The sequence below is a fragment of the Oryctolagus cuniculus genome, chromosome 1 (genome assembly GCF_051225735.1).
Source record: "Oryctolagus cuniculus isolate XC-2025 breed Fujian yellow rabbit chromosome 1, ASM5122573v1, whole genome shotgun sequence".
NCBI classification, from domain to species: Eukaryota; Metazoa; Chordata; class Mammalia; order Lagomorpha; family Leporidae; genus Oryctolagus; species Oryctolagus cuniculus.
Window position 1 is genome coordinate 102,587,100 of NC_142867.1, and position 26,402 is coordinate 102,613,501.

Below are 26,402 nucleotides of genomic sequence, written 5' to 3' on the forward strand. Positions count from 1 at the left end.
AACATACTTATGATCTGTCTTGAAGAAAAACATCATTAAATCTTAAACCTACACTTGAAAGATAATAACTCGTAACATCTTACTGAACTCTCCCACAGCTGGAATAACAAGTTACGAAATACAGCCACCATCACAGTGGAGAGAGAGTGAGAGCTGGTACTGAATTACAATTACCAACTTGCAGCACTCAACTCAGTCTCCTCCCCTCCCAAATGCAAGCCCAGGTCACCAGCAGAACTTCCAAATTCATTTGAGATGAGATTCTGCAGGATTAAATATGCACTTTTCCTCAAAGGTCTGAGGGATCAAAGTTGCAGTGTCTGAGGCAATTTTCATCCAATTACAGTCTGAAAAGTTAAACTTATATTTAAGTGAAGCCAGCATAAGTGAAAAATTAAAGGAAAACTTAAGTACTACTTCAAAATAGTCTTAAAGACAAGAAAGCTAGGTATTAATTTTAAAAAAAGAAACAAAAGCTCAAAAACTTTTGGCAAAAATTATCTCCTTTCCTGAAACCACATGGGAGGAACATGAGAGTAAGATAGTAAACATGGTGATAAAATTCAGTTACTTGGTACCCACTTAAGCAGAATCTTCAGTCATTTGTGTAAGTTTTCTTTTATTTTTGCACAAATAATATTGCTGCATTTTGAGACATATTTAACTCTTCTAGAATCATATTTCTTTGCAGTAGGCCTCCACAATTTAGCATGAAATTTTAAAAAGTGTGGTTCCATAAAGAATAGCAGAGTATGGAAATATTTCTAAAACAGGCTTTACATTCTTAAAAAAAATGAAGAGAAAAAACCTAATTAAATAAAAATCACTGTATATATCTATATTGAAATCCACCACTGAAGAGCAATCACAAACCCTGGACAAAACAGATTTTCTGACCCTAGCTCAAGCTCTCCAGTTCTCTGGTGTGATATCCTACTGCCAAAAGGTTTAGGGTTTCAAAGAAGACATGGTCCATCTACTAAGAAACACTTGTTTGTTCATAAAGTAAGATTCTACAAGTTGTTGGTATTTCAGGTAGAACAGGGGTATGGGAATATTCTTTGCCATATTTCCCCTCCTCCTCTGACCTTTTTTTTTTTTTTAAATGCTTCAGGCCCTGGGATACAAGTTGGGCCTTATCTCTATTCCTGGCTCCAACACTGGGAGTTGGGAGCCTCAGGCAGGTCTGCGGAAGCTAATGCTGGAATTAAAATCTCTGCTTGAAGCTGATTTTGATTTTAGGTTTTCCAAAAATGCAGGGCATTTCCAAGAATGTGGGGAAGAAAACATTTTAGAAAAACTAACTTTTAGATGTGACGTAAGTAAGCACGGGTGAAGGGTGAAAACCATAAAGAATGACAAGTATGGTGAAGGTGAAAGAAGGTCCCAGAGTAGGAATCGTTCCTACTCTACTTTTGAAGTAGAAGGCTTGGGGGCCAAGGGAAGGAATATCTGTGGGAATGATAATGTAATGCATGGCATTTTTGGCCTCAGCAATTTTTTGTTCCAGTTGTAAAATAGATGGTTTGTCTATTATGATAAACTTCTATAATTATTTTCCAGAGTTCAAAAAAGTAGAAGCAGCGATGACAAATTAGTGTGGACTGAAAAAAATTTAAGAAGTATAGCTCACATATCATATTAGTCGTAACTTAAAATGTCCAATGTTGACTCTGTGAAATGATTTTTTCATACTTTGATTCTAAATCTATTATGACGCTTTGAAAATTAAATAATGCTCATGATGAAACACAAATAATACAACGAATCATTTACCTTGCCCCACAACTATACCATGGGGTGAAGAGAGAATGTTTCCTACCTTTAAGACTGATGCTATCACAAAAACAGATTCACAGTCTAGGTGTACTTGGACTCCAGAATTGAGTTTCTCTTTTAACTCTCTGCAGGATTTCACATTGGCAGACTGCCTGAAGATACCTTTTGTGAAGGGTCCTTTTTGATTCAGAAAAAGCAGCATATCCTATGAGAAAGTAAAGGGGAAAAAAACCAAAATGGCACTTTTCACATTCAAGCAAGAGAGTATATACTTTGGCTGCCAGGGGCTGGAGGCTGCTTGAGGGAGAGCACTGAAGGATTGCAGCTGGATCGATGACCAGAAAGATTAAAGTAATTTTTGGGGAGCAAACATTATGAGGCAGGAGGAGTGGTGTGGAATAAGGGAGATGTTGGTGAAAGGCTGTAAAATTTCAGTTAAGTAGGAGCAATAAGCTTAGGTAAACTATTATATAACATGGTGGCTACAGTTAATAACGAGGTGGTATATTCTTAAAAATTGCTAAGCGTATATTTTAATTGTTCAATTGTGCTGGTCCTCTGCAGTGAACAAAGAGAATGGGTCTGGTGACATGCAATCCATGAGACCTGAAACTGAGTTATGCCTTTTGACTTTTGCAACCTTGGGTAAGGTTCTGAGGCATTTTGTTTTTTAATTTGAAAGGAGGGAGGGAGGGAGGGAGAGAGCGAGAGAGCGAGAGAGCGAGAGAGCGAGAGAGCGAGAGAGAGATCTTGCATCTACTTGAGTTCACTCCCCGAATGGCTAAAAGGGCTGGGGCTGGGCCAAGGCTGAAGCCAGGGGGAGCCAGGAACTCCATCTAGATCTCCCACTTCTGGGGCAAGGGCCCAAGCGCTGGGGCCATCTTCTGCTGCTTTCCCAGGCACATTAGCAGGGAGCTGGATCAGAATTTCAGCAGCGGGGCTCTTACCAGTGCTCATATGGGATGCAAGCACTGCAGGCAGCCTAACTCCCTGCACCACAATGCCAGCCCCTTTTTAACATTTGTAAAGTAAGGATGATGATAACTACCCTCTATGTTTGTTGTGAAGGATAAACAAAATAGCACAAACTGTCATATACCCAATATAGTGCTGGAAGGATGCTAGATACTAACTAAAATGTTGCCTAACAGTGCTTATGTAATATAGCAGTTAGTGATGGTAAAATGTTAGTGGCTCTAATCTAATCTAAAGACAACTAACTGCCAGGGAATTTTATCTTTCTTTGTATTTAAAATGTGCAAGCATAAAGTTTATTAAACCTTTAAGAAGTATAAACATTGCGTAGTCTCTGCTGCTAGACTGATAAAAGATGACTCTCAGAACGATGTGGAATTCAAGAAAGGATTTGTGAGGAATGATGTGGATTCTCTGTAGAGCCAATTCTCATTCATGAGAACAGGCTGTGTGCCTCTTTCCTGGAACTTGTGGACTAACTTATCCATATTAAATCTCCCTTAGATAATGTAATAGCTAAATCAGATTTTTATTATCTGAATAAAAAAATAGAATGTCTGCAATTTTTCCATTTGGAGCCATATGTTATCACCCAGAGCTCTTTATTCCAAAAATCTCCTTCCCATTAGTTTATGGGCCAAAATGAGACTTACCAAGACAGGCTTGGGCAGATTGTCATTCTCACAAATATTTGGCAGAGAAACTCCAAAGAGCTGTCCTGGCACAGGTGACGTTGGTGACATGGGCAAGCTGTCCAGATGAGTGCTAGAACCCCGCCAGAAGGCCCAGTTTATGATAGATCTTCTCCTTTTAAATGTCTTCTGACCTGAATCTAAAGGAAAGACAATTAAAAAACCTAGTTCAATTCATGTAACTTCATCAGTTGAGTTTTAAAAAAATACTTTTTTTATTTGACAGGTAAAGTCATAGACAGTGAGAGAGAGAGACAAAGGTCTTCCTTCCATTGGTTCACTCCCCAAATGGCCGCTATGGCCAGCACTGCGCCGATCAGAAGCCACCAGCCAGATGCTTCCTCCTGGTCTCCCATGCGGGTGCAGGGCCCAAGCACCTGGGCCATCCTCCACTGCCCTCCTGGGCCACAGCAGAGAGCTGGACTGAAAGAGGAGCAATCAGGACTAGAACCCGGAGCCATATAGGATGCTGGTGCCACAGGCGGAGGATTAACCAAGTGAGCCACGGTGCTGGCCCCATCAATTCATGTTTGTTACTATGGCTCAAAGAGAAAAAATACTTACTACAGATGAGGTCCTTTTTTTTTAATCAACAATTCAACCTATGAAATTTCACTGTAATATGAACTAAGAAAAAATGAACTTTTGGGACTACTGGTTTATGCACTTGAGTGCTGGCACTAAATTTTCAGTTTGTCTGCCTCACAAATAATAGGGAAGGAGACAGAAAACAAATGAACTTGAAATTTCATGTGCTGATTAACTCTCCACATGGCTACAGCATTTGGGTTGGGCTGAGGTTGAAGCTAAGCACTGGGAACTCAATCCAGGTCTCCCAAGTAGGTGGCAGGAATCCAACTGAGCTATCACCTGGCTTCCTGGGGTCTGCATTACCAGGAAGCTGACATCATGGGCTGGGGCTGACATTCCAACCTAAGTACTCCAATATGGAAGGTGGACATCTTTACTGGTGTCTTAATTGCTAGGCCAAACACTCACCCTAGCATTACATTTTCAATAGAGAAAAAAGATTCCCTTATTTAACTGTAACAAATTAATGCAAAAAGTGCTTCATATCAGTATACATATTTTTCCATTTAAAAGATGAGACCAAGCATACAAAAAAGCTGAATATTGAAGGAGACCACAATTAAATAATAAGAAACAGCAAAGGAGGGAGATGGTAGAAGAAGAGATGAAGTGGATTGAAATGTGTCTCAAGTTGTTGCCCAGAGACAAAGAATGGTTTGTTACCTGATGCCCACTGTACTACTGAGAACAGAGACAGGAAGCTAATGTTCTACAATTTTTTTCCTCTTTCTTTGTAACTGCAAAGATGTATGCTGAAGGCAGCATGGATGGACACAAACATGAACGAGACTGGCCCTTGCTATGGTAAGTTCATAACCTAACAGGGACTAAGACTGGAGGTAGTGGTGGTCATGGGGGTAAGCAAGTATATTAATAAATGTTATAATGCAGGAACAAAGTACTGGAGACACTCAGAGGTATATCATTTTTATGTAGTTCAGTGGCAGGGGTCTTTGCATTTGATTTGGGTTTTGAATGAACAAGATTTCAACAGAAGGGCCATCTAGCATGGTGCCTTGTACCTAGTAAATAATACTTACTGAACAGTTGAAACTGATGGAGGATTTAAATGAAAAAAGGTAGAGTGAAAAAAGGCAGAAATGTCAACAGTGAGTTATAATCTTATGATAATCTAGTCATGCCATTTTTTTTGTGCTGTGTCTAATTTTAACATGAAAGTTAATGAGTTTGAACATGATTTGATAGAGAAAATGCTCTTCAAGGTTCCATTTGTAAAGGCGGTTGGTCCTCCTGCCATCTCCTCCCAAAACATACACATGGATAATAACTATAAGCCTTGGACAAATAAACCCAAGTAAAACTACCTGGAGGCACTGAAGAGAGGCCAAAAGAAGGTGGGTACTAGTGGTAAAAGTGTACATCTGGATGAAGGGAATGCCTGAATTTTCTATTCTTTTCCTCAAGCTTTTAGCCTGAGGACAGGCAGTAGCAGTAACTGAAATTTAGAGAGAAAGCTGTACTCTTACTGGCTTGAAAACCAAGAGAACAGAGAGGATGGAAATTGAATGGAGAAAACCTAACAGTGGGAGCCCCAAATATTGTAAATAAATTCTGCCCAAATCTGATTTGTGGAGTGGATTCAAAATAGCTTCAATAAAGATTTGAGGAGCCTTCATAGCTAGGCTGTTTCCACTGTTGGTTTGACTCCATCTTTTGCAGGGGAGCGCATAGGAATTAGTTATTAAACTCTGGCTGCATGGCAGTATTTCCAATGACACTCCAAGTTCCTAAGCACGATGGGTGGCTCCTGACCTCTGCTGATAATGGAATGGCAAGGGAATAGATCTTCCACTGATCTGTATTGTCAAAAGCTAATTTCAAAGCAGTCTTATTTTTAACATGCCTTACCCTTTTATTGCCTCAGGATCATGTACTTAAGCAAATATTAGACAAGCCAAGTTATGGGAGGATAAGCGAATAAGGAGTTTTTTACCAGACGGCCTAAGACAGTCACCCACATGTCACCACTGTACACACTCAGGTATGTAAAGTTTTCTGAGTCTGAGTTAGGAGCCTCATTATATTCCTGGTTCAGACACTTACTTGGACAAGTTATCTAAACTCTCCTCCCTATCCCTCTAGGGCTTACTGAGAGGATCATATAGGATAATGTATAAAGAGCATGACTTTGCCCATCGTATGGGTCACAGTGCTCCTGATTAAAGCTGCCAAGGTACCAAACTGCTCCCAACAGAGAGGCCCTACCCTCCATCCCACTCTCCATCTTGTTTGCCAGACTTGAGGAGATAAACAGACCCCAAGGAACACCACTGCTCTGTGCAATTGATGTATTCTTTTCCTGTCCTAACATCCTAGATCCCCACCATCTTAGAAAATGAAACTAAACGCTCTGGAATCCAAGAAGGGGTTCTTGTATGGTTAGCAATGTCAACCTGTGCACATATTAGTTTAATATACATGAATGTGTATTTTGAGGAGTTGTAGTTAGTATGGTTTGCTCACATTTATACTGGCTTTATTATTCCTAAAACTATCAGATATGGTTTAGCTTTCACAAACTTAAGAATGCTCTATCCATGATTTATATATCCAGCTATACTATGAGTGTAGACAGAAGATGAAGTTGAAATTGAATCCTTTATCATAAGTACTTTCAGCTGTAGCCATGCCTTTTGTTATGCAAAGCATTCAATCTGAGAATTCAGGTTCCCTCTGGGCTTGAGAGAAAAAAAATTTCATTAAAGTTTACTTTCTTGCAGAGCTTTTAATGTATAGCTCTGACTTTCTAAATGTCACAGGCTAATGAAAACACATACTATTGCTGTAAAAAAAAAGGTGAAGTAAATATAAAGCAAACTAAATTTATGTAGGTATAGCTTTCCTATATAACCCTGGCAGAATTCATTTTCACGTTTAAATTAGGGAACTGAATATTAAAAACTGCAATTCTTGAAAGTACAGAATGATACTTACAACACTTCAATTGGAAATTCTATTCTGGCCTCCATCTACCCAAATTATACCCCCCTCCCCAACAAGGGCAGTGAACAGTTCAATTGCACTTTAGATTTGCATCTTAACCAGATGTGGGACACTGTGGGCACAGAACTGCAACCTGGATGTGGAAACCCCAACAGTTCAGAAAAATCCCTCTTTACTCCAGACTCTCATATACAACTCAAAGTTTTCCATACTAGGTGTGATGCTCATTTAACCTCTGCTCTACACCCTGAGGATGAATTCCCAGGCCTTAAGATGCTAACAGTCTAAAGAGACAGGTAGACACCTAAACAAAACATGTATAAAATGCTCTGGGAACAGGAAGGGGCAAACACTTTCCTGACTAAACAGATTTCCTTTGATATCTGAGGTCAAATCTTTAAATGTCTGTGTCCTGAACCCTGAATTTAGGGACCAACCACCCCAAAGACAAAGTTACAGTACTCTAAGTCTCAGAGATGGCTGGTAGAGAGACTGAGGGCTACTCTACTTTCAGGATTACATTATTTTCTGCCTCCATGCTGAGGCAGAAGAACACTGGGGATGACTACGCTGACATAAGGTTATCTAGTTAACAGGATTATTTTCTTCAACTAGAGGAATCTTTCTCAGAAAGGGAGACAACAGAATTTTGCCTAATTATGCCCAGTTTTATTGAGGTGGCTTAAAAATACAATTATTCTCAGCTACTGCTCTTATAGAAATGATTTTCTTTTATCCTCTAAGCTTAGAAACAGTATCTGGTTTTCACAAAAGAGGCTATGCAAAATATCCACTTTGTAGGACTAAGCAATTTAAGAATCTATGTTTTATATGGATTTGAACTATACAGGCCACAGAGTCTGATGGACTCTAACAAGTGGTACTTGGTAAGTAAGATCACATTCTATATTTTTATAATATATGCTGAAAAAGAATATTGGCTTTTTTTCAATTGAAACATTAGGGAAAGTAAAACCAACTCTTGTTCTTAAATTTTGATTTGTATTAGGGACAAGCTGGAGAAGATTTTGATCTTCATATGGTTGTATTTTCTATAAGCCAATGATGCTATGGGAGAACTGAAAACAATGTCCACAGTGGCATTTTTTTCCTTTAAATTAAAGAGTCCCTATGAACAGTAACAGAAGCCGGGTGGGATGCTGACAATAAGACAACAACCATGTAAAGTGAATTCCAATTCACGAAGTTGGTGCTAACATGTCTACATAATAGTGAGCTTTAGTGACAAGAGCAGGGATTTAAAGACAGAAGATGTATGCTGCAGTTTGTTTCATTGCTTCATGCTCGTGGAGGTAGTTTGAGTCCATCATAAGAGATGCATTCTGGTTTTTGATAAGTCATGGTTATTGAAATTAGTAATACTGTTTACTTATTTATCCAAGAAGTCAATGTTCAGTGTGTAGCAGCTAAAGAGTTAGCTTTGAATTATCTGCATGGAACAATTACAGGTGAGAATATTTTCAAAGATTTTGAGAAAACAGTAATTCAATATTACCTGAAATGGAATCTGCTAAGATGTGTTGTATTTGATGGTGATGAAAATGTACTGAGCAGAGAAAGGTATTAATTTGACAAGTTTACAAAGCTTTGGAAAATGTAGTTTTTTAAGGCTATGGTTATTTATTGTATTGCACTGATCAGTGGTACAACAGTGAACTTCATTTTCTCTGAGGGGCTTCATTGTTCTTAATCTTGTGAATTTTTATCAGAAATAGAAACGAAACATTAGCCTGTCTTGTGTTATCACATAGTACTCAATGGCTGAATAGTGATAGTTTTTCAGTGATAATTTGAATTTAGGGCCAAGATTGGACTTCCTACCAATAGACACTGAATGGCTCTGGAAATTACTGTTTGCTGTAGATTTGATATTTCTTAATTAATTCAACCTAAAATTATAAGGCAAAACAATACAAATAAAACTTTCACCATGGTAAAGTCAAACTGCTTTAATACACATCTCATCCTGTCAAAAGTTAAAACAAGAACTCTATCCCTAAACCAATTTGCAGCAAATATTCTGAGCTCAAACTACAGTCCCAGCTATGTCATACCAATCTCAATGCAAGAGCAAAGGAAATTACCTTATCTCAAAATACATTTAACTTTTCAATTGAGGAGCGTCTACCTAATCTTCAGCTGAAAGTGATTAATCTGCAATGAAAAGATATACTGAAAAGGCAAACACCAAGACAAGAATCTAACAAAATTTTGCAAATACCATCCAAAAGAGGAATATGTTCAATTAAAATTATCTGCTTGCAGCACATCAGTATTTGGCAGTACCTTTCTGTGTGAAAAGATGTTTTCAAAGATGAAATATAGAAATCTCATTGCAGACCAGAACATTTGCAATCAGTTTTGATGATCAGATCAGTAATTTTTTGTTGTCCCTCTGAAAGAATTTTTACTATAAATTATTCAATTATTTATTGTTTTAAATTCCATCAATAAACTATATGGAAATTTGCTTCTTATGACACGAACATTGACATAATATCCTTGGTTTTTTTGCACTGATATGCAAATTTTACTATACAGTTCCTTAAGGAAAAAGTGTACTAACTCCTGATTTAAGTCAGTGGTTTCCAAAGCATATGTCCATCAAAATCTTCTGTGGCTTAAAAATATTTAAGTGGTTCAACTATAATTATTAAGTTGCATAAGTGATTCTGTTACTCGGGTTTTGGAACCACTGGTCTATAGTTACTCCATCCCTGGTCCTATTTACCATGAATCACCTACTACTAGAACAACTGTTATCCTTACCTCAGAGAAGAACTAAGCAGAAGATGCCTACAACTGAATTGAGTAAGTTACTGGAAAAATTAGGTGAAACCCTCAGGGCACTTGACTGCCTGTTAGTGAAATTAAATAAAACTGATAAAGGATCCAGAGAATAAAGAGTAGAATATTACTCTCCTCAGCAGAGTTGTAGGGAATGAACAGACTGATAAAGCAATTCATTAATATCTGGGGAAGCCATTGTAATCCATATTCTGTACTTTGGAAATTTATATTCATTAAATAAAAGTTTAAAAAAATATCTGAATTAGCTAATTCAACAAGTACTGAGTACGTATGCCATCACTGTGCCAGGTGGTGGGGACACAGAAGTGAACAAAAGAAATGAAAATCTATGCCTTCATGGAGCTCACATTTTAGAGAATAAAAAACCATGATCTGTATATAGCACCCTTCAAAATGGCAGAGTTGTAAGCAAATAGACTTACAACCCCATAACTCAATTACATTATAGGAGATGACTAATAAAAATTCAAACTACCTTTGTTTGACAGAGGAGGGAGCCTTTTTTTTTAACTTTTATTTAATGAATATAAATTTCCAAAGTAGAGCTTATGGAGTACAATGGCTTCCCCCCCATAACGTCCCTCCCACCCGCAACCCTCCCCTTTCCCACTCCCTCTCCCCTTCCATTCACATCAAGATTCATTTTCGATTTTCTTTATATACAGAAGATCAGTTTAGCATATATATATATATATATATATATATTTGCAGACACTAGTCTTGTTTATGTGATCTCTTTGGCTCTTAGTCCTATCATTATGATCAATTGTGAACAGAAATTGATCACTTGGACTAGTGAGATGGCATTGGTACATGCCACCTTGATGGGATTGAATTGGAATCCCCTGGTACTTTTCTAACTCTACCGTTTGGGGCAAGTCAGCTTGAGCATGTCCCAAATTGCATATAGGAGGGAGCCTTTGATGACTTACCAGCTAGGAGATCATCAGAAAGTGACAGGACAGGATGTGTATATAGAGATGTAAATGATATGGCTGGTTCAAGGAGCTCGAACATGTCTTAATGAAACATAATTACAATGGTCCAGCCAGTATGGAGTGCTCATTTGGGGTTGGTTATTAAGGATCACAAACTTTCCTGATGCCATAGGATTTCATCTAATAGTACTTAGAATTCACCTAAATAGGATTTTACTAGGACTATGGGAGAGTACAAAGGAGACTGACAGGGGCTCTGGTGTTCAGCAAGATGGAATCTCATCATAATCCTGAAATTTTCAAGTAGGATAGAGCGCTAATGGATGAATAAAGTGGTATGAGACAGAAGAAATCCAGGCTTCCAGAGACGAAAAATAAAATGAACAAATAGTAGTTGAAGAGAGCAGTTCAAGTATTTTTGCCTAACAAGCTGTCAGTCTTGAATCAATGGATTGAATAGGAAATGTTTAATGCCGGTGTTGCAATTATTTCAGAAACTAAGGTGGTTTTAGTGTGGAAATTATAAATTAAACAATTTAAAATGCATTGGCGGAGGTTCTGTTTAAAGGGATACTGATCTGTATGAACATCTAAAGCAAAAAAAAATCTGAATCTTTGCAATGAATGATTTGTCTGTTTTCTCTAAGTCTGGATGGTTGGTCTCAAAAAAGGGTCATTCTGCAGTGAAGATGGAAAAGGTATGAGGTACTCTTATTAATAGATGAAGAATTTCATCTGGCAGTAAGATGATGCTAATAATCTGTCATTTGCCAGGAAGGTCCATGCCATCCATTTAAACTTATTATTATTATTCTTTGGGCCTGAGTTTGCTCATCTGCAAAAGGCAATGCCATGGGTTCATCAGATCCCCTTAATTGGTTTACATTGACAACGACAGTTATAGAAGTTCATCATTAGTTTTCCACTATCCCACTCAGTTTTTGGTAGCCATTGTCTTCTGTCTCTTATAAAATCTTAATTTCAGATAGAGAGCTTAAACTTCAGTTAGGGTAAATTATGTTGTACATTGCTTTTCATTCTTGTCTTTACTATGGGATGGTTAAGAGACATTGGAGTTCAAAGGGGATTTATATGAGCTCAGTAGGCTAAGGAGAGATTTATGTAGATGAGGCTACTCCAAAAAGTTAGCAGAAAATGGAATTAAGAGATAAGTTTATTTTGGCATAATTCTTTTTTTTTTAATTTTTTTGACAGGCAGAGTGGACAGAGAGAGAGAGAGATAAAGGGCTTCCTTTTACCGTTGGTTCACACTCCAACGGCCGTTGCAGCCAGCGCACTGTGCTGATCCGAAGCCAGGTGCTTCTCCTGGTCTCCCATGCAGGTGCAGGGCCCAATGAGTTGGGCCATCCTCCGCTGGACTGGAAGAGGGGCAACTGGGACAGAATCCGGCACCGGCCTATTTTGGCATAATTCTTAAAAGACCCATGCGTTTTTTTTTTTTCAATAAATATTTTCTGTGAACTTTCTGAATAACCTTTGTATTTATCACTATCACCATCCAGGTACAGCATCACAGTCTTGTGACAGCCATGCTTTTTATAATGTAACCACTTGGAGGAACACACAGTACAGTGTTAGAGTGCAAAGAGGGCACTGACACAGCTGCACCATTGCCTGGAATAGTGAAAAGAAGAGACAGACTGTATTGCTACAAGCTGCTGGTTAAAATCTAGTCATGCCTACTGCTAATTTATAATTTATAAAATCATCTTCTAAAACTCCATCTTTCCAATTGAAAGAGAATGTACGTTATCTGGCTGGAAGTTGGAGTTCTGCTTTTGTGCTAAGTCTGTGGTCAGGAACGAAAACCTGTGCTGAGAGAAGGCTCTATGCAGGGGGAGAAGGAACTCACCACTAAGTTGCTGGGCTGCAGCCAGGCGGCTGGGCTTCAGGATGAACTGGCACTGCATCTCTCTGGGCAGCTGTTCCATGAGGAAGGGCTCTTGGAGGTTGAGGGTGGCAGCAAAGTCCTTTGATCCCTGCGTCAGGAGTGCAGTGTCTCGAAGATGGCTCATTTTAATTCCATAGGGATATTCATGTCCTGTGTATAAAAAAACCTACAAGTAGACTTCAGGCAGACTATTCCTATGAGCATGTATGCTACCAACTAGAGTAGACTCCTATTTACTCCTGCAACAACTTTAGGTTAGGATCCTTCTGCTGACTGAAGGTTCACCATGTATACTCCTATAGCTTTACAGATCACTGCATTACGCAGGTGACCCTACCAAAGCAGTTTATTTTCATGGTGAGGGAAGGAAAGCAAAGAGGAAAAATATCTTTCAAGAATTATCTGGGGGGCCAGCTTTGTGGCACTGCAGTTTACGTAGCACCTGTAATACCAGCTTCCTACTTGCGATCCAGCTTCCTGCCATTGCACCTCGGAAAGCAACGGAAGATGGCCCAACTGCTTGTTGGAGACCTGGATGAAGTTCCAGATTCCCGACTTTGGTGTGGCCCAGGCCTGGCCATTTGGGGAGTGAACAAGCAGATGGAAGATTTCTCACTCTCTAACTCTGACTTTCAAAAACAAATGAACAAATCCTTTTTAAAAAAGGATAGATATATTAATTGGAATAAATATGTACATCAGTTTTTGAGAAACCTAATGATTTTTCCTATGTCTTCATATATGAATATTTAAATACATTGTAATTTCTCTACTACCTAGAACTATAAATATTCAGCAAATTCATGTTCTGATTTGAGAAACCTAATGATTTTTCCTATGTCTTCATATATGAATATTTAAATACATTGTAATTTCTCTACTACCTAGAACTATAAATATTCAGCAAATTCATGTTCTGATTTGAGAAACCTAATGATTTTTCCTATGTCTTCATATATGAATATTTAAATACATTGTAATTTCTCTCACTACCTAGAACTATAAATATTCAGCAAATTCATGTTCTGATTTGAGAAACCTAATGATTTTTCCTATGTCTTCATATATGAATATTTAAATACATTGTAATTTCTCTCACTACCTAGAACTATAAATATTCAGCAAATTCATGTTCTGATTCAAGTACGTAATTTAAATTATTTGCCTATCTGACACAAATGTTATACATATCAAATAAGTAAACATTAGTGGTTAATTTCACTATTGGGGCAAAGGACTATATATGTAAAGCAACACTATCACTACTATGTAACACGTCTGTCTGAAAAAGACATCCTTCATTCTGCAATTAGAATTACGCCAGAGCACTGGGGCTGGCTTGATCCATGCTTCCCTCCACCGCTGTCCTCTAAAATTGTGTTCACAGGCACTAATCAGAAGGAGAATGCTGGGGATTAGAAACAGATGCAGAAAGGAATTTATGAACCAGAAAAACTAAATCCTGGACATCTGACTGCAACATGATTTTTGCTTTTTGTACTCTAAGTAATTGCATCCTCTCAATATAATCTGTAAATAATACTGTGCCATGGATTCTTTTTAAGTATAGAGAGTTAAGCAGTGGAGATGCCCACATTCCATGCTGGAATGTCTAGGTTTGAGCCCCAGCTCCAGCTCTCAGTTCCAGCTGCTTCTCCACCCACACCCTGGGAGTGATGGGTATCCTTCCTAACTCCAGCCTAGCTCTGGCCACAGCAAGCTTCTGGGGGTGAGGGCAGTGAGCCAGAGTACTGCAGCTCTATCTTTCAAATTTAATATGCATTTAATTCTTGTGTGTCTATATTTAAATGTACACATATAAATACAAAGACATAAATATATACAATTAAGAATTGCTGCTAAATCATGGGACAATCATGTCTCACGCTAGTAATGCAGCATGGAGCTGTTCTAAGACTAAATGTTATGCAGCTATTTTTAAATAAATATATTAAACCAATTTCATTAAGTATTTGATTTTTAATGACAACTTTAATTCTTGCCCAATGACTTTTACAAAAAGGACATTATAAAATCTGAAACCCATTCAACTTTATCCTTAGCTCTGAGCATGATCACATGCTTATTTTTTTTAATTTATTTATTTGAAAGGTAGAGTGACAGGGAGAGACAGAGTTTTTTTTTTTTAAGATTTATTTATTTATTTGAAAGAGTTACACAGAGAGAGGAGAGGTAGAGAGGTCTTCCATCCGATGGTTCACTCCCCAATTGGCCACCACGGCCGGAGCTGTGCCGATCCAAAGCAGGAGCCCCACTTGGGTGCAGGGGCCCAAGGAGTTGGGCCATCTTCCACCGCTTTTCCAGGCCATAGCAGAGAGCTGCATCAGAAGTGGAGCAGCTGGGTCTCAAACCGGCGCCCACATGGGATGCTGGAGCTTCAGGCCAGGGTGTTAACCTACTGTGCCACAGCACCAGCTCCCGACAGGTTTATTCTAAGTAAAAAAACTAAATTAAAAGGTAAGTATAGGGGCTGGCATTGTGTAGAGAGAATAAAGCTGCCTCCTGAGATGCCGGCATCCTGGTATGGGCACTGGTTTATGTCCCGGCTGCTCCACTTTTGATCCAGCTCCCTGCCACTCTGCTTGGGATGCCTGCATCCCATATTGGAGTGTCTTGTTTTGAGCCCCAGCTCCTCAGATTCCAATTCAGGTTCCGGCCAACGCATACCCTAGGAGGCATCAGAGGTTCAATTGCTTGCCACCCAAGTAGGATACCTGGATTGAGTTCTGGGCTCCTGGCTTTGGCCTGGCCTAACCCTGGCTGTCATAGGTATTTAAGAAGTAAATTATGGGGCCAGCGTTGTGGTGTAGCAGGTAAAGCCACCACCTGCAGTGTTGGCATCCCATATGGGCACCGGTTCAAGCTTCTCTTCTGATCCAGCTCTCTGCTATGGCCTGGGAAAACAAAGAGGGCCCAAGTGCTTGGGCCCCTGCACCCACGTGGGAAACCTGGAAGAAGCTCCTGGCTCCTGACTTCGGACTGGGTGTGGCCATTTGGGGAGTGAACCAGCAGATGGAAGACCTCTCTCTCTGTCTCTCTCATTGTATCTCTACCTCTCAAATAAATACAATCTTTAAAAAAGAAAAAAAATAAACCAGCAGATGGAAATTATCTTTCTCCCTCCCTCTCTGCCTTTCAAATAAAATAACTACTATTTTCTTTAAAATATTGCTCAGATTACTTGACAGAAATCTAAATTATACAGTGACCTCACAGATAAAGGAAAGGATAACCTGAGATCATGCATGTAATGTTTCTCACAATACTTGCCAGATAATAAGCATTTTGGAATAACGAGGTCATGAACACCACCACTGTCGTCATTTCAGACTCTGCTACAGATGTTCTCCCTTGTTTTAAGTGCTCCATTTTAAGTGCTCCCTTGTTTTAAGTGCTATTGATTAATAAATGTTTTTCAACTAAATGATTTTAATACTGTGAGGTATACCATATTTACCAATAACTCTTCAAAACAAATGCTAAAACATTTAGGTGAATAGCGAAGTGTGCTAGGCAGTGAAGAGTTTTAGGACTTTAAATGGAATTATCTATTTTTTTATGATGTCTAACACTTGCCCCCTGTGTCTAGAACTTTGCTAAATACTCACGGATGTACTAAAATGTGAGGCTAGATTTCAGATGGTCTTCCACAGGGTAACACAATAAGTAGAGATAGGAAAAGAAAGCTCAAGAACTAAATAATAGACAAATGGAGGAAAATCATTATCAAACATGCTGCTTGCAGGAAAAAAAATTAAAATACTTATTTTAAAGGCAGGCAGAGAAGGCAGAGATTGATTGGGCTTGAGCTGGTTCACTCCCCAAATGGCCACAACAGCTGGTGTTGGGCCAGGCCAAAGCCAGGAACTCCATTTAGGACTCCCATATGGGTGGCAGGGCCCAGGTACTTGAGCAATTACCCATGGCCTTCCCAGGTGTGTTATCAGGGAGTACTGGAAGCAGAGCAGTGGAACTTGGGATGCTGGTGTCACAAGCGGCAGCTTAACCTGCTGTGTTATAATGCCATACCCAGAAAATGTGTTTTAAAGATTTAGCAGGTTAGCTCTCTTTGTAAAGTAAAACTGCAGGGAGGAAAATTTAGATTTCTCACCCCAGTCATACCATTAGCCACTGAGTGAAGAGATATTGTTCTACCACACAATAAATCTTTCAAGCATTTACTAACTGATATGAGATTTAATATTTAATTGTGTTTAACTTAGTATCATATTACCAATCTTCTGAGATACTTAAAATTATAATTAAATTACAATCAAAGCTATCTTAGATTTTTACAGAAACTTACCAATGAGTGGGTATGGTGCGTCTTCCTTGCCGGAATTGACCCATAATTGGTAATCTTTCTCAGAGCCCTTGGAGATAAAAGAATTAAAACTCACAATAAATCTTTCACACTTGACAACTGAATAAGGACACAGTTTTTGGCATTTTTTTAAGCTTTGCAAAAAGAAAAACCTGGGGACAATATAAATGCTATTCAGCTTCATGAGGGTAGATGTGACTTTTGAAGATGATAGTACTAAATTCCTACAACCCCCCCCCCCCCTCCGATCCTCAGTAGAGGATTCGGGAATCTTGCTTTCTTCCCTCAGTGATCACCAAGAATCCACGAACTGCAACACAGAATCAGGACCTCACTATTTAGGTAGCCCAGGGAATGTGAAATGATGGCTTTTACAAAGGAAGAACAAAATGCCTAGTTATACAAGGCTTATATTTTCTTCATAGCCCTGACATGCGCTGTGTCTCTTAACTTCTCAGAGGATGCTGAACTTAACTCCAGAGACAATCTGGTTATTCAGAAAGCTAAAAGCACTGCTGTGTCTGTGACTGGGAGGTGACATCTCAAAGGCTGATTGTTAGTTTAGTTGCTTCTGACCGAGCAGGAGAAGAATGACCAGGAGGTCTTGAGAAGTTAGGTGGCTGGCACGGTCTGCTCTGGCTTTAGTTTGGGCAAGTCCATTCCTGGGAACTGAAAGGACAAGAGCCATACTTAGAGAACAGGCTCAGTAATGGAAAACTATTTGGTAGTAGAATTATAACCCAGTGACACTATAAATCCCATTAAAGTAGTAGTATTAAACTATAGTTTTCTGAATCCTCTAGGAGGGAAAGAGCAATAACATTTACATGAAGCTAGAACAGGCAAGTCTGTTGGTAATATTTCATATACATACATTTAACTTCTGATGAAAAATTATGGACTTGCGCTTTATACTTCAGTGTCCAGTTATGGAGAATACCATGCAGACTTCCCCCCATATTCCACCTCCAATATAGCTTATTCGTAAGTTCCTCCCTGTCCCATCCCCAGTGGAAAAATTTTAGTGCAAATAGGAAGAACAATTAATAGAAGTCTTTCTTTTATGTAGTTTCTGAAAACACTGTAATAATCCTTTGGCACAGGTATAAGCAAATAACTTTACTTCCTACTTAAATGCATACACATATTTCAGTCTCAGATGGATCACATTATCCAAAGGGAAAGCCATAGGTAAGTTAGTCATGTCATTAATCTCTTTTCCTATCCCTAAAATTATCCACTGTCTTCTAAAATATATTCATAAAAGAAATCAATGCAACTTTACCCAGCACACACAAATTTAATTACATTTAAAATATATTACTAAATTTAACTAAAATTTATTACCACTAATTTTGGTTGGCTTGAGTTCTTAAGGGCTATTATAGCACTGTGCACAAGCAAATCTTAATACAATGACTACTACTATGCCATGTCTTAAATATGTGTCATATCACATATCAGTTATTTTAATATTTATAGAGAACCTCACTCAAAGAATTGTGTTGTTCACGTGCTTTCCTTAGTTTCTATCCTTCTGAAAGTTTCTCCCTTTAATGAAAGCACTAATTGTGTGCTGTTTTTATAAGTGGTAGGGAAGTGATGAATGTGCCTTCCAATTCTTATCTTCCTAATCTCATCTTCAAACATTTCAATTTTCCTCACTAATAAAATTTCAAAAAAATCATCTTTGCCCCAGAAAATAGAAGAGTGTGGTGTGTACTACAAAGCTCTTCAAATCCATGATTTAATTCAAAGTTTGCATTTTTTTTGGCAGTTTGTTAGAGGTACCAGCCATCTGATTCTCAGGACCTGCAATCAGACAATATGGCTTCTTGTCATGTGTTATTAAAATCTGAGAGGCAGAGGGAGAGACGCACACACAGAGAGAGCTCTCATCTACTCATTCACTCTCCAAATGCCTGTAATAGCTGGACCTGGGCCAAGCTAAAGCTGGGAGCTGAGAACTCCTCCAAGTCTCGCACATGAGTGGCAGAGAAGCAACTACTTCAGCCATCACTCTTGACTTTAGGGTCTGCATTTGCAGAAAACTGGAATCAGGATCCAGGACTGGGCATTGAATCCAGGCACTCTGATTTCGGATGTGGACTTCCTGAAAGGCATCTCAACCGCCAGGCTAAACCCCTGTCTCTAGCCATATGTTCCTTATGTAAAAATTCTGCTACAGAGTGAATCCTTCAGAAGTCATCATCCTAACACTGGTTGAATCCAGGGTAATAACAGAGGGGAGGAGAACAACGGAAGGAGACATGGGAAGAATAGTGGCGGGGGAGGTGGTGGCAGGGAGAAGGCTAGACTTTATCATGAATCATTTACCCCAATTTTTTTGTAGAAGTATATAACACAATAAAAATACATATTATCAATCTAAAATTATGTTTTTTCAGGTTTACAGGTTTTAAAATAGAAGAATTAGATTAATAGTTAAATAGCTAAAATAGAAGAATTATATTAACTAGTAGTAAAGCTTTACTATATTTTCTACATTTTTGGAGACAAAATATGATTTTCTATCTGTAATAAAAGATGTATTATCATGGATAAAATTCACAAGAGTATAAAGTATAAAATTAAAATTTAATTAAGAATATCTAGCAGAATAACTTACAGTTATCCCTAGCATTGGTAATGACATGTTGATAACGTCATTCACTGTATCTGAATTCATTACTGTTATAGTTTTAGACTGTAGAAAAAAAAGAAATATAGATATGAATAAACAATTTTTTAAAACAAGTAAACAAAACAATCATGGCTAAATGATTATCCAAAGGCAAATCTTGATTTCAAGTGTGGACAGAGTAAAGCACAAGACTTCAGCAGAACACAAGCCCATGATCATAACTGGCTTTCATACTCTTGTGATGTTACACACTTTAATAAGCATTTATTTCTCTTAAAATGAATGATGTACGGCTTACAAAATAAAAGTGTGGTTCGAAAAGTTCATAGAAAATAGAACAAAAAGTTTATTTTGGTGCAAAAACATTTGAAATACATGCATAGTTTTTTCATGATATGAATTTTCCATGACTTTTAAAAAATTATTTAGAGATCAACACAGATAAAGAAAGACCTCTCATTCTCTGGTTCACTTACCAAACATCCACAAAAGCTAAGGCTAGACTGGGCTGGCCTTACGCTGGGAACTCAATCCAGGTTTCCCATGGAATTGGCAAGGACCCAGCTACTTAAACCATCACCTTCTACATCCCAAGGTTTTCATTAACAGGACACTGGAATCCAGAGTAGAGCTGGGACCTGAACCCAGGCACTCTGAAGTGTGATACAGGTGTCCCACGAGGTGACTGAACTACTGCACCAATGACATACCACTCTGTGAATTTTTGGAAGAACCTTCTCTGCAGGAATTTAAACATTTTTCTTTTTGACACAAAAATACACAATGTTTCATTCAATTTGCCATGAACTTTTTGAATTACCCTCCTATAACAGCTTCAGCGTGGTAGAAAAAGACTCAGTATGTTTCAGAGATTATACATGGACCTTGCTTCCCATCTTCCTCTTAATCTGCCCCTCTGCCCGAAAAATCATTCAGACTAGTGTTCTGCCTTATTACCATAAGGCAGATAATAGTTAAAAAGGGAGACAGCTGGATCCTTATAAATTTCTTCCTGAGTACTGTTTTCTTAGAATGTGGTTTTATTTCTTTGCATGGTATAAAATCAGTTTACGTAAAATCAGAGTAAGAATTTGTAACAAAAGGCGTTTAAAACACTGAACAAAAAACCACTACTTATTTAGTATTTTCTATGTGTCAGGGACTATGGCTACTAAGATTTTCACTACTGATATTTCTAGAGGATTTTAAACCAATGAGTGTGGTAAAACAACTGAAAATTTTAGAAAGCTCAATTCTATTACCAACTCTGCCATTAAATAGGGTATTTATAATACCTCTGTGTTAAACCATATTGAGAATTGCTACTAAAAATAAACACAATTTGCAACAAGTAGAAAAAGAATTAAGATTCTCAGATATCTACAGAGCTCACAGAATTCCAAAAGACATTATTTAAATAAGACAGTACCATGCTATCTAAAATATTTTTTCTATGCACACAGATTTACACATAATTATCAGATAAGTCAGCAATGAGCATAAATGTCTATAATTGATATAAAAATAAAGCTAAGTGAGTCCATTGATAATTCAACACTAATCCTTCTATTATAGTATTTCTTCCCTATGAACAAAATACTTCACAGGACAAACTGCCTCAAAAAGTTGTTAATTGGATTTTTAATTTTTGTAAAGCATTTAACATGTATTTATTTTGAGTTACATTTCTTGAAGCTAGAAAGATTATGCAAAAGTTTGTTAGACTGTAACAGGGAGGGCTGAGTGTACCCAACTGGATTTGATTTCTATCAGAGTTTTTAAAAGCATGCTACATACTTAACTTGAGATGAAATTTCAAAACAGCTCCTGCTTCTACAGTTTCTTTAGGGTCTGCAAACCCTTCTATTCAATTTAAAGATATTATCTCACCAAGTTTTTATAAAGTAAGGAATCTATATTGTCAATTACCTAGCTTCTAAGATAATTTTTTTTCTTAACTTTGGGCACATCTGTATGAAACTACAACTATAGGATTATATTGTCCTCTGCAAGGTTTTCTGGTAGATAAAACAAACGAATTTCAGCACACAGAGCTCCTTGGCTCAGTCAAAGCTGAAAACGTGGCTATTCTGTTCCATGGTAGCAAGATGAACTGACAGGCTGTGCATAACTAAAGGCCAAGGATGAAGAATCTTCTCCATAAGGCACTCCTATTTGGAGGGATCACTCTTCCCAGGCGCAGGGATCCCTGCCTGGAAAGCTACTTCAGAGAGCAAAGGACAGAGTGTGTCACAGCACCCCTGACTTCTCCAGGACACTAGTGATAAATACAGGATATCTCTCTGACTGCATTTCTTACTGCTTTTTCTGAAGTGAGAGTTGGGCATAAGTCCTTTCTCAAGCATACACTTGCCAAAAAGTGTTAAAAATCAGTTCAATGGATTTTCCAAGAAAATCTTGAACCTAATCAACTGCCACAACAACTGAACCAAAGCAGGCAGAAACAACAGTGTTTTTTTGTTTTGCTTTGTTTTGTGTTTTACTTTGCTAAAAGAGATCTCTGGTAGGCTCATATCATAAAAATTTGAGTATTTTTTGCCCCCAAGCAGTGACATCAGGCATTCAGGAGTTGTTCAGAATATTTGCATAACTTCTGTTTTTGGCCAAAACTAACTGTTTCGCACTATATATTTTTCCACAACACAACACTATTCTGTGATCCAGAGCTGCTGTGAAGCATGGCATCTGTAGTCTCACAAAAATCATCATAAATTTCCATCTTGTTCATCACCAGTAACATCTTGGCTCTTGTACTGAAATTTCAGTCATCACAATTACACATACTAATGGAGTGTTAAAGACTTAATAATTATTTGACCAATATAATAAACATTGTGAGGCAGAATCATGCTAATCCCTTACAACTGTCATTTCTCTAAGATCATCATCCCTTTCTTAATCCAAGGAAATCAATCCTTAACAAAGATGAAGACGTTTTCAAAACCACTCTCTATTTAAGAAGTGAAAGATGGGAAAAAATTGCTTGATACCAAAAGGAAATACCTCCTTGTAGAAATAGCTTTACTATATAAGCCTCTGCAGATGCTAATGAAAAGATCCAGAGAAACAGTTGCCAGAGGGAGAAGGAGTCCTCTGACAAGCAATATTCTCTCCAAGTGTGCATATTAAATACTGCAGTGAAAGTTAATTTCTCTAGGGTTTACTTTTCACATATACATAGACATGCAAATACCCTAAAAATGCATCCCCCACCACAGTATTTCTAAATGCCCACCTTCCACAGCATATTCAGTCTGTCTTGTCTGCCTGCCTATCTGTCTCTCTTGTTACCCATAATGTTCTGCCTTAGGTGCTTGGAATTAAATTTTCTGGCTTAGAAACACAACACTTACATAGGCACAATTCCCAATGTCCTTGGCGAAGATTTTGAGGGGAATGCTCTTCGGGTAGTCCTTTTCTTTCTCTAGATTGATGTATCTAATCAAATGCAACAACAACCCGAAACAACACTGCGTCAGATGGCATTCACTAGTGGCTTATTTTTCAAGTCAATCTATTGTGCTAATAGTTTCAATATACTTATATGCTATTTTTAAAAAGACACATGGGAAGACTTAGCAAAGTCATTTTACATTATGGGTTGAAAGGGAATAAAATTTTCTTTCAGGACATTAGGCAGAGGCACAAAAAGAACGCAGCAACCATGAGGAGTGCGGATGGAGAAACATAACTGGGCCACCACACCTGTGGATGCTCCCCCTCCCTTCTCTGGAGGTCTGGGAACTTACTGTAGAGTGTAGGGGCTTACATAATACTTTACTAGGCCAAACCAAAACAATGGTTTTTACTTCTACTTTATTTAGCTTTCTAGTCAAGTGTAAACCTTGGTTATCCCAGAGCTTGGGGAGGGTGAAAGGTGAAAGGAGGGAAGCACTGTGGGTCTGAAACAGGAGCCCAAGCTGACCATTTCAGTCTGTGAAATGGCAGGGATAATCCTTGACCTGTGTGCACTCAGCAAAAAACCTCCCCTTTATGGAAACTTTATACATACTTTGAGGAAACTATTTGTTCTAACTGGTAGGTTGGAACCCAGAAAGAGATGGGAGAAATGACTAATTTTTGTCTCAAATGATTTAACTAGACCTCAGTGTTTTCCTTCCTAGAAAGTTAATACACATGTAACGAGAGAACATTATTCAAAGTAGTAGGTAGTGTACAATCTAACCAACAGCTTATTCTGAGGGCAAATGAACAATTTCTACTAAGGAAAAGGGGGAGAATTTGGAACACTTCGCTGCAGAATAGGTTGGAATTTGCATAGCATACGTAAAAGATTAAAAATATAGATATTGAAAAAGTACCTCTGCAGAAGAGAGAGCCATTTGTCCTTTTGTTCTGGAGAACTGCAATCAAAGAAAATGCGAGAGATATGAACAGCCTGTTGTTACTGATGTAGGTGCACAGACAAGCTGCAACCTTGGCAAAATTGTGTTCTGGAGAACACTGTGGTGACAATGCCCCTTAGGAAAACTACATAAGTCAAATGTAGTTTTATTAAATCCATGGATGGTATCCAGACAAACGTGCTTTCCTATTTTACTGCTCTTTTCTGAGTGGTACTACCAGTGGGAGGTACCTGTTACAGTGGAGAAGGAACTTAATTTGGAATCTACACACCTAGTTTCAAAATTATATGCAAACCAGAGGATCATGGCAAATCACCTAACCTTGCTAAGCCTAGGTTTCGTTATCTTTAAAATGGGGTTGATTATTTCAGAGTATTTTTGCAGTGTGAAATGACATACATACAGAAATTATGCTCAGGGTTGAGATTAAAGAAGAATTTGGTAATATATGGAAATATCTTGAGCCTGGAAACCAGTTTTTGTCAGAAAATAAAATTTTAATACATTAGGACAGAATTGTCAACTAGTGACAGTTTATAGAAAATTTACTATCACTATAACCTGGTTAAGATTAATCCATTGACAATTAAATTATTAGTTTTCCTGCTGTCATTGCTTACTTTTTTATAATGTTAATTTTTCATGAACTCTTTTTAAAGCTTTATTTCTATTTATTTGGAAGGCAGAGAGAGAGAGAGACAGAGAGACAGACAGAGAGAGAATGAATCTCTTCTATTTGCTGGCTCATTCCCAAATGGCCACAACAGTCAGGGCTGAGCCACGATGAAGTTAGGAGCCAGGAACTCCAACTGGGTCTCCCACATGGGTAGCAGGGGCCAAGCACTTGGACATCTTCCATTGCTTTCCCAGGTGTGTTCACAAGGAGCTGGATGGGAAGTGGAGCACTGATATGCAGCGTTGGTCTCATTGCAGTTGGTGGCTTGACCCACTGTGCCACAACACCAGCCCCTGTATTTAATTCTTAAGAGTAATTTAAAATATATTCCCATATGGTCTTGTCAGTGAAAAGCTTTAAAAACCATATTTCTAATCTCTTGAGAGAATACTCTAATCTCTTTATGTAGTTTTTTATTTCTCTAAAAAACACAAAAACCCTACTTTTGTTGTTGTTCCAGAAAAATACTTAATAAATACTTGTAATTTGTTTCTTTGTTGCTTAGCCATTTTCTTCATAAGAATCTTCCATGGTTGGTCATCAGAATGTACATTACATCATTTTTTTAAGCACTGACCACACAATTTCCATCTTTCAAAATCCCTTTTTATTTGTTTCTTAAAACAGACTGTGTTAGGTTCATTTACATCAAATCTTGATTTGGCAAAAGTCTATTGAAATTAGATGAGAATTTTTCTTCAGATTCATTATAAAGTTAAAAAAATTCTCCTTATCTCCTTATAATATTTAGCATTATTTTGACTTTTGACATAATATATAGAGAAAATTGTACAAAGCTTAAGTGTACAGCTTGAAGGATTTTTATACATTAAACACATCCATGTAATCAGCATCCACCTTGGCAGATCTCTTTACGCTTCTCTGTAGATCCTAGGTTTCCACTCTCCTGAATCACAGCAGAGAGTACATCTGCTGGTTTGGGTACTTCATATAAATATAAACTACAGTATACTATTACTGTGTGTCTGGTTTCTGTCATTCAACATTGTGCCTGTGAGATTTATTCATATTATTGTGTGCAGTGTTTTAGATCATTCTCACTGCTGTGTTTCACTGTTTGCATATATAACATATACTTTAAAACATAAATTATGTTTTAAGAAGTATGTCTTTTTAATTCATAGAGATTGTATAGTCTTGCATTTTCCCCTTTCTCCCACGTGATACAGAATCCAGGGCTCCAGTTTCCTTAGTAATTCTCAGTATCAGTCATTTAAAGGACTCCATAATCAACACCAATCTCAGAGTTTCAATAGCACCAAAGCCCACTGAAAGAGATAATAATAGAATCCTGGAGAGGAGGAAGCAATGCATCCTAGAGACAGAACAAGACAAGATGGATTCTTTCACATTATGGATCATCCCTCAGAGGAAGCTGGGAGCCATACTTCACTCAGTTAAGGTGCCCTAAGGAAAAAGAACCTGCAAGAAATGGTGTTACATGGCAACTTGGAAGGCCGAGTCCTAGGCACCAAGATTTTTATATCTGCTAACAGGCTTGTCTCCAACATCTCTGATAGGAAAGGGGAGCTCAAGGCAGACAAAGGTGTCAGCCATAACAACCAGAGACTGAAGGACAAAAACCTTATATCTGTTTTAGGAAGGAAAGTCTCCTGTATTTGGTCCCACCGTAAAGAAAACAAGG

The 26,402-nt window shown here is 38.1% G+C and overlaps 1 protein-coding gene and 1 long non-coding RNA gene across 10 annotated transcripts in view; one reads left to right on the forward strand and one right to left on the reverse strand.

Annotated features, from left to right (window-relative positions):
• The window catches only part of ARHGAP20 (Rho GTPase activating protein 20), a 133,993-nt gene that overhangs the window by 11,992 nt on the left and 95,599 nt on the right, over positions 1 to 26,402 (reverse strand). For 5 of the 8 annotated variants that reach the window (XM_051849486.3, XM_051849448.2, XM_051849477.3 and 2 more), the window contains 7 exons: positions 24,016 to 24,057; positions 23,047 to 23,131; positions 19,658 to 19,735; positions 17,011 to 17,077; positions 12,645 to 12,833; positions 3,408 to 3,586; positions 1,823 to 1,984 (listed from right to left, as the gene is read on the reverse strand). In XM_051849486.3, coding sequence (XP_051705446.2) covers positions 1,823 to 1,984; positions 3,408 to 3,586; positions 12,645 to 12,833; positions 17,011 to 17,077; positions 19,658 to 19,735; positions 23,047 to 23,131; positions 24,016 to 24,057 — 802 coding nt within the window. The remainder of the gene's footprint in view (positions 1 to 1,822; positions 1,985 to 3,407; positions 3,587 to 12,644; positions 12,834 to 17,010; positions 17,078 to 19,657; positions 19,736 to 23,046; positions 23,132 to 24,015; positions 24,058 to 26,402) is intronic. The other 3 variants (XM_070077928.2, XM_051849467.2, XM_070077925.2) reach the window with 1 other exon arrangement.
• Positions 1,983 to 26,062, forward strand: LOC103349462 (uncharacterized). Of its 2 annotated transcripts, none has more exons than XR_011390544.2 (5): positions 1,983 to 2,424; positions 4,783 to 4,841; positions 5,261 to 5,392; positions 5,923 to 6,039; positions 11,987 to 12,262. It is a non-coding gene; the product is annotated as an uncharacterized LOC103349462 (long non-coding RNA). The 2 variants fall into 2 exon arrangements; XR_011390546.2 differs by lacking the exon at positions 11,987 to 12,262 and adding an exon at positions 25,927 to 26,062 and having other exon boundaries at positions 2,289 to 2,424.